Raw genomic sequence first — 10611 nt, 5'->3', positions numbered from 1 at the left:
AAAGAAGTTTGACCTCCAAACTTATTTTAACTACACATTTTTGTCAAAATATCCCCCCTGAACTATGAATGCGATTAAAAAAAAAGTATACATTTTAAAAAACGAGCCATCGTCTTGTGCTGCACTTCAGAAAACTGAGGGCCCGATTATCACTCAGAAGTACCAGGAGTTTATCCACAACCCAGTGGCAGGTGGACTGAGACCAAGCAGCATACTAAAATAAAATGGTTCAAATAGCTTGGAAACCATTTATTTCAATTCTGACAAAAATAACAAATCAAAAATGCATAATTCAAATTATACCCATGGATTCCCCTGCAATGCCACATCATTGCTCGATGCTCTCATACACCTCAAATCTGTACTGGATACCATTCTCCTCCTGAAGGTCGGATGGCACTCCTGGAAACCTGGAGAAGAAACAAGTCTTTTATGTGTTCCAAATGCACACAAGTGTACAGAAGCATTTTACATTCAATTGAAAGGACTAATGTGTTCCACATTTGGTTTAAACTATGGAGCAGTAAGATTGTTTAAAGTTTGAAAAACTCTCCACAGGAGCCTCTATGCTAATACAGCTAGTATCGATAGCAGGTTGTGATATTTCTGCTGAACTCTCCATCGTTTTTCATTAGTTTGCTGAATGTGACAAGGTCTTAGTAGATGTAAGCACCGATGAAGAGAAAAAAAACGCTAAATCACCCACAGCAACGTACTGAACATGTGTGACAGTCCTTACTCTGGCAGCTGACGATATTTGCTGGGATTGATTTCAGGGAGGAATGTGTCACTCTCAAACTGCTTCAGGATCTGAGTGACAAAAAGTCTTTTTGTTCCTGGACTCTCCATTAAATCCTAAGTAGCCCAAAGAAAAGAAACACAAAAATGAAGTTGTGTTTATGTGATGTCCCACATCCATCACCAGCAGCAGGAAGCACTGTAATAAACTACTTGGAGATCCATCATCGGTGTCAATTTGGGCACACTGTTCCTTTGCAAACAAATGAATTCAAATAAAATAAGGCAAGTACCTTGTAGAGAGAGCTGCCGCCTATAATCCAGACCTGGTCAGCCTTCTCAGCCAGCTCCGTGTCGACCCACCTGAGGGCTGAACTGAAGTCTGCAGCCAGGTGGTGGGCTCCTGCAGGGGGCTCCCTGAAGCAGAAGACCCATTACAACTGAGTAATACTTCATGCAAAACACCTCTTCCTGACAGTGCCACAGGCCAGAAAACATCCAGTCATGTGGTCTTCATCTGTTCTTGTGTGTTTCTACTGTAAGGAGAGGGTTCCTGGGCAGCTGTTCTGATGTCATCAGGACCAAGAGTCTGTAGTGGAAAATATTCTTTAATACCGTGTACACAGGGTATCCTGCTGCTTCTAACTTTCTCCGTGAGGGATCATCATACATGCAAGTGCAACTCAGACAATGGGCCTCATGCAAGAACATTTTCGTGTTTTTATTCTAAATTTCTCTCACTTTTTTCGTACAAAGGTCTTGTACGAACACGCCACGTCAGATTCAACAAACGCTCTTAACTTGAGAAAAAGTGTGTAAACGACCTGCGTAAATGATGAATGCCACCCGTGCGTATTTAAGTGCACATGCACGAGGATAGTAGATTTGCATACTCCACGCCCTAAATAATACCATATAAGGCTACGCTTCCTCTCTCCTGTGCCAGGAAGTGTTGAGTCATGAAAACGGCATCAAGGCGCAAAAAGAACAACTTTACGGGCTCTGAGACTGAAGTTCTGCTTTCAGAGATCCAAAAAGGAAAATTTAAAAAAAAAAAAAAAAGTCTCGCCATGGCCAGGCGCTCGATGACTGCAACTAAAGCCGTGCTATCAGTTGTTGCCTCATCATGATGGCACTTTGATGGGGCGGTCCATGAGGGGGTCCTTCTGGCACCACACCTTGTGGTCTGCCTGGGCTGGTTTAGGTAGTGGGAGACCCTCGTTCATGGCAATATTGTGCAAATCTGGCATGCCTTCTTTAGGCTATGGAGCAGTTTGCCCCCCGCTGTATCGAGACACACCCACCTGGCCTTCAGCTCAGTGCGCTCCACAACAGCACGGGTGCTTTGATGCATATATGTGTGCAGTCTATTGCTCCGATTATGTTTGGCAGTCCAGCCACGGCATGAAAGTCCCTCTTAATTTGTACTTGTTGGACAGCGGTGTATGGGAATCTGATGTGCCATGGGTGATAAACTGATGAGAGCTTTGATGACCAAGGGGAGCACATGACTCATAGAGGACTGGGACACCCCCGATCTGTCTCCAATCTCCCTCTGAAAGGTTCCAGTGGCCAAAAATCCAAGGGTGGTGAGGACCTGGACGTGTGGTGGAATTGGGTTCTATCGGCGTGTTTTTCTCTGGAGTTGTGACTCTAGCAAGCTGCATAATAAAAGCAGATCTATATAGGGAGTATAGGGAATTACTTACTGAGTCTGGTCCTTTATTTATTTATTTATTTTTTCGTTAGCACAAGTTTCTTGTGTTTACCTTGAATAGGGATGGCTCAGGTAATCCTGAAACATCCCATAGTTAAGCTGCTATAGGCCTAGACTGCTGGGGGGCCTCATCTGTCACACCTTTCCTCACTTTACTCTCTTTATGTATATGTGATATTATTGTGGTCATTAACTCGTGTTTCCCTGTTCCAACAGATATCCTTTGAATGGTGTTACAGTGCCGCCGCCGCCCTCCCCCCCTTTCTGTCTTCTCAAACCCCAGCTGGTCGAGGCGGATGGCCACCCTTCCTGAGTCTGGTTCTGCCAGAGGTTTCTTCCTGTTAAAAGGGAGTCGTTTCTCTCCACAGTCGCCTCAGGCACGCTCAGGCCGGGAGATTGGACCGAAAAATATAAAGTTTTCAGTGCAATCTGTTGGTTTTCTTAGCTAGGAAATTGTTTTTGAATTGGCTCTATATGAACGAATTGGATTACTTTATGAATTATGATTATTATTAATTAATTGAATTCCAATTGGCTTGAATTGGACTTACTATCTAAGTGCCTTGAGATGACATTTGTTGTATTTGGCGCTATATAAATAAAAATGAATTGAATATTTGCAGCAGCACAGTCCTTGGCAATCTAAATCGCGATGTCAGCCATTCGTCTGTCTCCACACGCTCTCTTCCAAGAGCCTGACGCACTAAGGCATCCAAAAGTTGAAAGTCAGCCGCTGGTTACACTTCCCATTGACCTTGTTATATACGGAGTCAAATTAACCTTCAATTAGTGCATAATTTAAGTTAAACAGAATAATGTCAGCATCATTATGGGGTACAATGTATATATTTATTAATGATTGCTTCAAAGTAATAAAATATACAATCCATTAGTCAAGCCAACTTGATTGGAATAACAGCGGACTATTTTAGGAAACTCCTTCGACAGGTCTGGATCACTCGTAAATTCTGTTCGTACCTGAAAGAAAACGTAAAATACGAAAAGATTGGTGAATGCGCAAATTCTCTGAAATCACTCGTACGCACGACTTAAGAACAAATCTGTGCGTGCGAACGGTTCTTGCATGAGGCCCAATGTCTTGGAGTTACTTATCATTTTGTCAGATGACGCTGCAGTTATAAAATCCAGATTTTATCAGAGCAGAGTGACAGTCTGGAAATGCTTAAAGCGACCAAAAGCAGAAAGGTAGTCTGATTCGCAGTCACACTTTGACACGTTTAAGAGACAAAAGAAAAAGAACAACATGTGAATGAGGATAGCTTCACTGGAAATTTGGCCAAATCAATATAGGGGTGGCTGTAACTCAGGAGGAAGAGCAGCCACCTACCAATCGGAAGGTCGGTGGATTGACTCCCGGGCCACCTGTCGAAGGGTCCTTGAGCAAGGCACTGAACCCCACGTACTGTTCAGTGTATGAGTGTGTGCCAATGAGAAGAAGAAAGCACCGTGTAGCCTCTATATAGCCTGTGTATGAGTTGTGTGAGTGAATAGGTGAATGATGCATGCAGTGTAAAAGCTCTTTGAGTGGTCTGCTATAAAAGTCTATTCACTTATATTTTACCGTGTGTGAGACATACTTGTACGTCCTGCTGAGAACTATGTTGATCCTGTTGGCCAGTGGTCTGTTCCTCTCTGGAATTGAAAACCATGTCTTTCTACCCATGATCACCACATTCTGCTTGCCTGCGGGATTGCAAGGTTGGAATCAGTCAGTCATTCATTCAAATTGATCTACTTCAACATTTACTTGCCAATGTGTGCCTTAGACCCACTTTACACAGCGAGTAAGGCATTTGTGGCACGTCCTGATTTCCATTTTGGCACGTTAGAAGATCAGAGCATGCACAGGGACTGCGCGAGACACACGTACGGGGTAAGAAATCGGTCAAAAAGAAACGTGCATCCGTGCAAGTAATCCGCGCATATTTGAGAAATGTGTGCGTCTTTGGTTGTAGTTGAGCATAAAATAAATATGTGCAATCTCTAAAAATGAGTCCATCTGTGTTTATAATGGGTTGTGTTTTGATATTTGTCAAAATACGAATTGAAAAGTTACGACATCAAAAAATACATACACGAAGCGAAAAGCTACGAATTCAAAAGTTACGAATACGAATTTCTTTCTTTTTTTTTAATGAACCTTATTAAACAATATATATATATATATATATAAACAATTATACATTGAACAGCAGACATGTGCTTCAATATTTATGTATCAACAAAAATAAATAAATGTTTTTTTTTTTTAAACAATGTAAAGGACAATTTAGATTAGGGAATACGAATTTCTCAAGTGCAGGAAAGGGGACAAAAATACGTAATCGCTGACGTCATCACGTCACAGGCATCACCAGCAGAAGAAAATTCGATCACCCCATCAGCGCGGCCGGTGATACTAGAACATATTTTGACTTTGACCACAGTGCGGACTCTATATTTACTATACTATACTAGTAAATATTTACTGGATTGCGTTTGTGATTTAAAGCATGACACAACAAGGGGCTTCATTATTTTTTGTGTATGAAATGCGCTGTGAATAAACTTGGCTTGTGAATAAACTCGGCACGTTTATCTAGGTGGGTGAGGTAGTTCATGGTGGTAACCACTTAAATCCTACATAAGAGGGGAAATTGTGACAAGGAATGGTAGGATTAAGCTGACAAGTGCATGCAAAATCAAATGTATAGGCTATCCTAATAAACTACGATTGCTGGACAGGAGGACGTACAGCTTTAAGTTTATTCACAGCGCATTTCATACACAACAAAAATAATGGGAAAATATCTTTAACTAACAGGTTCACCCGGGTACAGGGTAATCATCCTTTTTTTTGTACGCAACACATACAACTGCTCATCGGTCCACGTTTATTCACAGTACTTTCTTTCGGGTCTCAACACTCAACACCTTCACATGAGCAGTGCTTCTAGCAGCTCTTTTCACACTGTGTTGTACATCATTAACTCTTTGTCAAATAAAACGATGACCTCTGGACATTCGACCCGAGGTGGTCTTTAGAACTTTATAAAGGAGACGTGTGTGAGTTACCTTTCACAGATGAAGTCGCTGTCAACTTTCGAAAATGGGCAAATTCGTTGCTAGCAAAACAAACACAAAAACAGGAAATGATATAAATGAGATAATTCATCCATCTTCCCCTAACGCTCTGAGTTTATCTAACTGTGAGCAGTCTGTCGGTTACAGAAAGCTTTTCGTCAGTCCAACTAGCTATCAGCGTGACTTACTTGAGTCGAACTGGATGCCAGGGCAGGTTTCCACTCTTCCCTATACCAAGGTCCGGACATACCGCCACGATACCGTTCAGAATTCGGGACATTGTTTGCGGTCCCTGCAGCTTCGCTACCGGCTACCGTCCTGTCTGCTGAGCTGTGTGGTTACTTAAACCATTTCCCGCCAACAGATGTCACAGACTCACCGGAAATGACGGTTCGCTCTCTCGCTGACTTTAGGGCAGATTAGATATTTTCCATCACATTTCATCACTGCCGCCTCGTGGAGTCCAACGTATGGAAGTTTTTCTGTGCCACCAGAGTTTGAATACGAATTTCTAATATTGAATTTTTACAGCATCAAAATTAGACTTTGAATTTGAAAAACCAACAGTGTAAAAAATAAATAAAAAAGTAATAATAAGTAAAAAAATTCAACATCTAAAAATTCAATGGAAAAAGAACCAGACTCAACATCCGGGTAAATAGGGATTAGCAATCGATCCCTGTCTCAATTCAACGGCAGTCAATCAAGTTACGCTCCATTGGACAGATCAGCTCAATAGATATAACACAAATGGCAAATAAAGTAAAGTCACTCACCGAAGCACCATCACCCGCGTTGGTGGACATGGCTGATCTGTCCAATGGAGCGGAACTTGATTGACTGCCGTTGAATTGAGACAGGGATCGATTGCTTCTCCCTGTTTACCCCGATGTTGAGTCTGGTTCTTTTTCCACTGAACTTTTTGAAGTTGAATTTTTTTCTTCAACTTCCATACCAATGGCTCCTTCATTCTTCATAAAAATGTCATATACCTGTCCTGCTATCCCTCTGATCCTATCCTATCTGTACTAAAGTGTACAATGTAAACCTGGTTTTAAAACTTAGAGTAGACCTCCAAATTCAAAACAATGCAACATACAAGAGGCCAAAGAAATGTAACAAGTACAAAATGTTTTTTACTGTGTTTAAACAATGCACACACAAACGACATCTGACACACAATAAGTGGCTCATTCATTCATGAACGACAGTGCGTTCAGTCATGATCCGGATCAGGTTCAGTTCTCATGAGTCTTGTTCCATCTCAGCCCTGGTTTCAGTGCGAAAGCAGCTGCTTCACTCTTCGTCGGACAGGTGTCCGCATCAAATAAAAGGATTGATCAATGTATGGGTTTCAGTTTTTGTCACAAAAAGCTCTGGCTGTGGATACAGCAGGGGCAGCAGTGCAGCGAATCGTGGATAAAGAGATCACACTCCATACAGAACACACTGTGGCACGATGGACAGGTGAACGCCTAGAAGCCCAAACACATGGGGAAAGAAGAGAGACAAAGATTTGGACTGTTGGGGAATTCATGAGATTGACACATGACTAGTTTAAATCAGTCTGACGGTCTAATGTAGCCCGACTTTAAGCCCAAACCCTGGATCCTATCGTTTCAACAACAATGTTTTATTTATTCAAACTCCACTATTTTGTTCTTCAAAGCAAGCCAATTGTAGCTGGATGGTTACGTGTCCCCATATTGCCCCTATATGCTCATCTGTGTGTAAGTGTAGAGAAAAAGGATCTGTAATTTCCACACAAATCATCTAAAACATTTCCACCACTGAGGAACACTGCTCATCGTCTGCCACCTCTTGCTACCTGCCGAAATATTCCCAGGAAACGAAGAACAAGCCACTAATCCTGCTTCAGAAAACAGGCCCCACGTGCCTTAGCTTGGTAATCACTCACACCACTACACCATGAGGGACGTCTTCTCAGTCTTAGCAAGTTACTTCACAGTTATAGAATCTTTTGAACAACTTTTTATAAAGACCGAATAATTTTGGAGTGGTCCCCATTCTGCAGAGGAAAAGCAGCATTTGCTCTTCTACCTGAAAGTTGAAGGTAGTCTACTTACACTTTTATCTTTCATCTCCCCTTGACATGCTTGACAGAACCTGAGAATAAACAGCAACAGTTTAGTCATACAGCAGAACATCATGTCTGAATAAGAGAGCATGTGGGTTTACAAGCGATACCCGTTTCCTTTGACTTCCATCACGGGACTTTCTGTGAAAGCTTGAAGGGGGAAAAGATGATGGAAGGATCTGGCCAGATGGGGGGCAGAGACCAGAGTCAAACCTGAGAGACAACGCCACACACACACACACACACACACACACAGGTAAAAGGTAGGATATTTCCACACAGTACTTTTAATGAAGAAAAATGAACTGTAGTATTTGTCATCTAGCTTGAAGTTTTATCAGATATTACATCATCACAGAACAGCAAACTAACTGCATCCTCTCAGCAGACGTACCACAGACTTTACACTCCACAGGGAGTTCTGTGTACTTTCCATGGCACTGCGGACAGAAGTATCCTCCCAGAGACAGACCTGAACCACTGCTGCTATCCAGATGACTGGGAGACAAACACTAGGGTCAGAACAACACAAAGAGAACTCACTCTAATAAATAGCAAGCATAGTTTTTGTACTTACGACATACTAAAGGAAGGCTTGGCATCCTGGTCTGTCAGAGAGGCAATGGTGTGCTGAGGAAAACCTGAGGAAGCACATGATCCACTTTGAGTGGACCTTAAATTGCTAAAAAAAAATAAAAGAATTCCAAAAGGCCTTAACTGTGATCCTCTGTTGAGGACAAACAAGGTTTTTAATCATTTTAACAGTTCTGATGTGCTTGTGTTATCCTACTTTAGAGAAAAAGGAACTGATTTTCTACACTTATCACATCATACTGACCCATTCGTATCAGAGAGCATTCAGATGAGGAGCTGGCTGGGGGCGGTTTGACATGCAGCCTCAGCAGCTCTTTGAAGTGACTCTCATCCAGGATGACATGGTACGAGCCGCCCGTTTCCCTGGTCAACACTGTACACACTCGAACCTCTGCTGACAGGCCGATTACCGACACCCGTACTTTAAGAGACTTCAGAGTCTGCAAGAGGATAAGCAAAGTTTCTCCTGTGCTGCTTGCTAGAAGGTTTTATTTTTCTTAAAAACTCAAAGGTTTTCTGAAAAAAATAGAAACAAGTAGTAAACAAGTAGAGCAAAGGTGGAGGTGCTGCAGTGCTCGTTAGCAACAGATGGTGTAATCCTGGACATGTCACTGTGAAGGAGAGAATCTGTACCCGGGACACTGAACTGCTAAGTGGGAGTTAGCATCTATATTATCTACCAAGGGAGTTCACCTGTGTTATTCTGGAAGTGGTTTATATCCTAACCATCCTGCACTGCGGCTGGCCTCGTCTGTGACATCATCCTCTCAGTTTTTGCCGGGCTACCAACGCAGCATCCCAACGTTTTCATTGGGAATTCTGCTCATTTTAAAGGGATGGTTCGGAGTAGATTCAACCTGGGGTCATTTGAACCGTGACATCCAGCCAAGTAGCCCACCCGAAGTTTTTCCGATGTTGGCTGAACATCAGCCGAGTTACCGAGTTATCCCGAATAGCTTAGTACAAGCGCTAATGGAACCTGGCAGTATCTCCAAAATTACCACACTAAAATCACATGCCATGACACCAAACTTCTACAGTAGTACAAATATGGTCTGTACTCACAAAACGATGCATTTGGAAGTTTGTACATCGTCCAGGAGTTAATTATTATCAACACAAGCCTGATAGCTTCTCTGCTGCTAAAGCTGCGTCGACGTCACTTCCTTGATCTGGGAGCTTCAAGGTAAGATGAGGGTTGATCTACTACTGTAGACAACAAAGTCTATTTTCTACATGAATTTCAATCAAATGACCCTAGGGTGAATGTACTCCGAACTATCACTTTAACCATGTTTCCCTCTCTGCTAAACTTCCAACTTTTAGGTCGTGTTCCTCAATGTCCAGATGGTGGCTAAATGTCAACATGGGGTGGTTGCCAAATAACGGCCACATAGACATCACATCATATTCCAGACATGACCACACCAAGTTGATCAAAGGTCAGGACATAAACCAAACTAGCACCACCTCCACCACAGCCCTTTTGACCACTCGATAACTGCCAGATGCCTCAGGTGACCCTCAGGATAACCAGGCTTAAAAGGCCAATACAAGTGACATGAAATACTGATGTCAATCTCAGACAAATACTATTCATCATTTTCCTCACTGATGATAGTTCACCGCTAGAAAAAGGTTTAAGATATCACCTCACCTTGATTAGCTCATAGATATTGGCAGGATCACATGTGGTGAGACTACTGAGGATTATCAGGATCTCTCGGCTCGCATGTCCAGGCATATGCCTTCATAAAGGGAGAAAGAAAACATCTTATACAGTTATTCAATTACAAGAGCCAATCAATGAGCAGGGCTTAACCTACTTGAGAGTTTGTATGGCAAGGCTGAGAGAGTTGTACAGAGACGGCTCTCCCACACATAAAGTGTCCACTGCTTTCTTTAGGGCTGCCGTGTGCTTCTTCGGGTTTCCTGGTAGCCAAAGAAAAACCATCCCAGTAAAGTAAAGCTGCATAAGGGACATTCGCTGCCTGAAGGAAAAAGCTCTCATCCAGTGGTGAAAAGATATACAAAACAAAACAAACAAACAAAAAAAAAAATCAATCGATCCATTTAAAACAAAAAATGACAGTGTTGCCTAGTGCCGTTTAGTCCTTTAGGCTTACTTAAGAAAAGGCTTCCGTATTCTGAGGTTTCCCTGTCCCCTAAAACATTTTTTCTTGGCTTCTGATCAAACTAGAAACATAAAACAAAACCATCTCTGAATTTTAATCTTCAGCTTTTATTGTAAACGATCGACTCTGCCCTCGCATTAATCAAAATTTAAATAAATGTTGGTGAGTTCTGAAAATGCTTGGCTTCAAAGATAAAAGCATGCCTATGGTAAATGGAGATAATTTATATAGCACTTTTTAAATCT

At 42.1% G+C, this 10611-nt stretch overlaps 2 protein-coding genes across 7 annotated transcripts in view; both read right to left on the bottom strand.

Moving 5' to 3' along the window:
- Window positions 1-22: 22 nt before the first annotated feature.
- Window positions 23-6356, bottom strand: dhfr (dihydrofolate reductase). 2 transcript variants are annotated; one of them, XM_075469066.1, is made up of 6 exons: window positions 5728-6354; window positions 5531-5580; window positions 4054-4159; window positions 1032-1155; window positions 740-855; window positions 23-410 (listed from the first exon to the last, which is right to left on the bottom strand). In XM_075469066.1, the coding sequence occupies exons 1-6, from the start codon at window positions 5817-5819 to the stop codon at window positions 329-331; spliced, it is 570 nt and encodes a 189-aa protein (XP_075325181.1). In that variant the 5' UTR covers window positions 5820-6354; the 3' UTR covers window positions 23-328. The 2 variants fall into 2 exon arrangements, with proteins under 2 accessions (XP_075325181.1, XP_075325182.1); XM_075469067.1 differs by having other exon boundaries at window positions 340-410; window positions 717-855; window positions 5728-6356.
- Window positions 6357-6650: 294 nt separating this feature from the next.
- Window positions 6651-10611, bottom strand: part of gtf2h2 (general transcription factor IIH, polypeptide 2) — a 44202-nt gene continuing 40241 nt past the window's right edge. For all 5 annotated transcript variants that reach the window (XM_075468135.1, XM_075468138.1, XM_075468136.1 and 2 more), the window contains 8 exons: window positions 10058-10163; window positions 9889-9979; window positions 8476-8671; window positions 8215-8278; window positions 8032-8135; window positions 7748-7850; window positions 7627-7666; window positions 6651-7014 (listed from right to left, as the gene is read on the bottom strand). In XM_075468135.1, coding sequence (XP_075324250.1) covers window positions 6904-7014; window positions 7627-7666; window positions 7748-7850; window positions 8032-8135; window positions 8215-8278; window positions 8476-8671; window positions 9889-9979; window positions 10058-10163 — 815 coding nt within the window. In that variant the 3' untranslated portion in view covers window positions 6651-6903. The remainder of the gene's footprint in view (window positions 7015-7626; window positions 7667-7747; window positions 7851-8031; window positions 8136-8214; window positions 8279-8475; window positions 8672-9888; window positions 9980-10057; window positions 10164-10611) is intronic.

This window comes from Odontesthes bonariensis, chromosome 6 (assembly GCF_027942865.1).
Source record: "Odontesthes bonariensis isolate fOdoBon6 chromosome 6, fOdoBon6.hap1, whole genome shotgun sequence".
Classification (NCBI taxonomy): Eukaryota; Metazoa; Chordata; class Actinopteri; order Atheriniformes; family Atherinopsidae; genus Odontesthes; species Odontesthes bonariensis.
Note: the sequence above shows the minus strand (reverse complement) of the source record. Positions and strands in the feature narration are given on the sequence as shown.

Bases quoted from the DNA above. Each gene is read 5' to 3' on its own strand.
- dhfr (XM_075469066.1), bottom strand. From the start codon at position 5,819: ATGTCCCGAATTCTGAACGGTATCGTGGCGGTATGTCCGGACCTTGGT. The intron at 5,581-5,727 runs GTAAGTCACGCT...TTGTTTTGCTAG, and splicing joins TGGCATCCAGTTCGACTCAA to CAACGAATTTGCCCATTTTC. The intron at 411-739 runs GTAAGGACTGTC...TTTCTTCTCCAG, and splicing joins AAATATCGTCAGCTGCCAGA to GTTTCCAGGAGTGCCATCCG.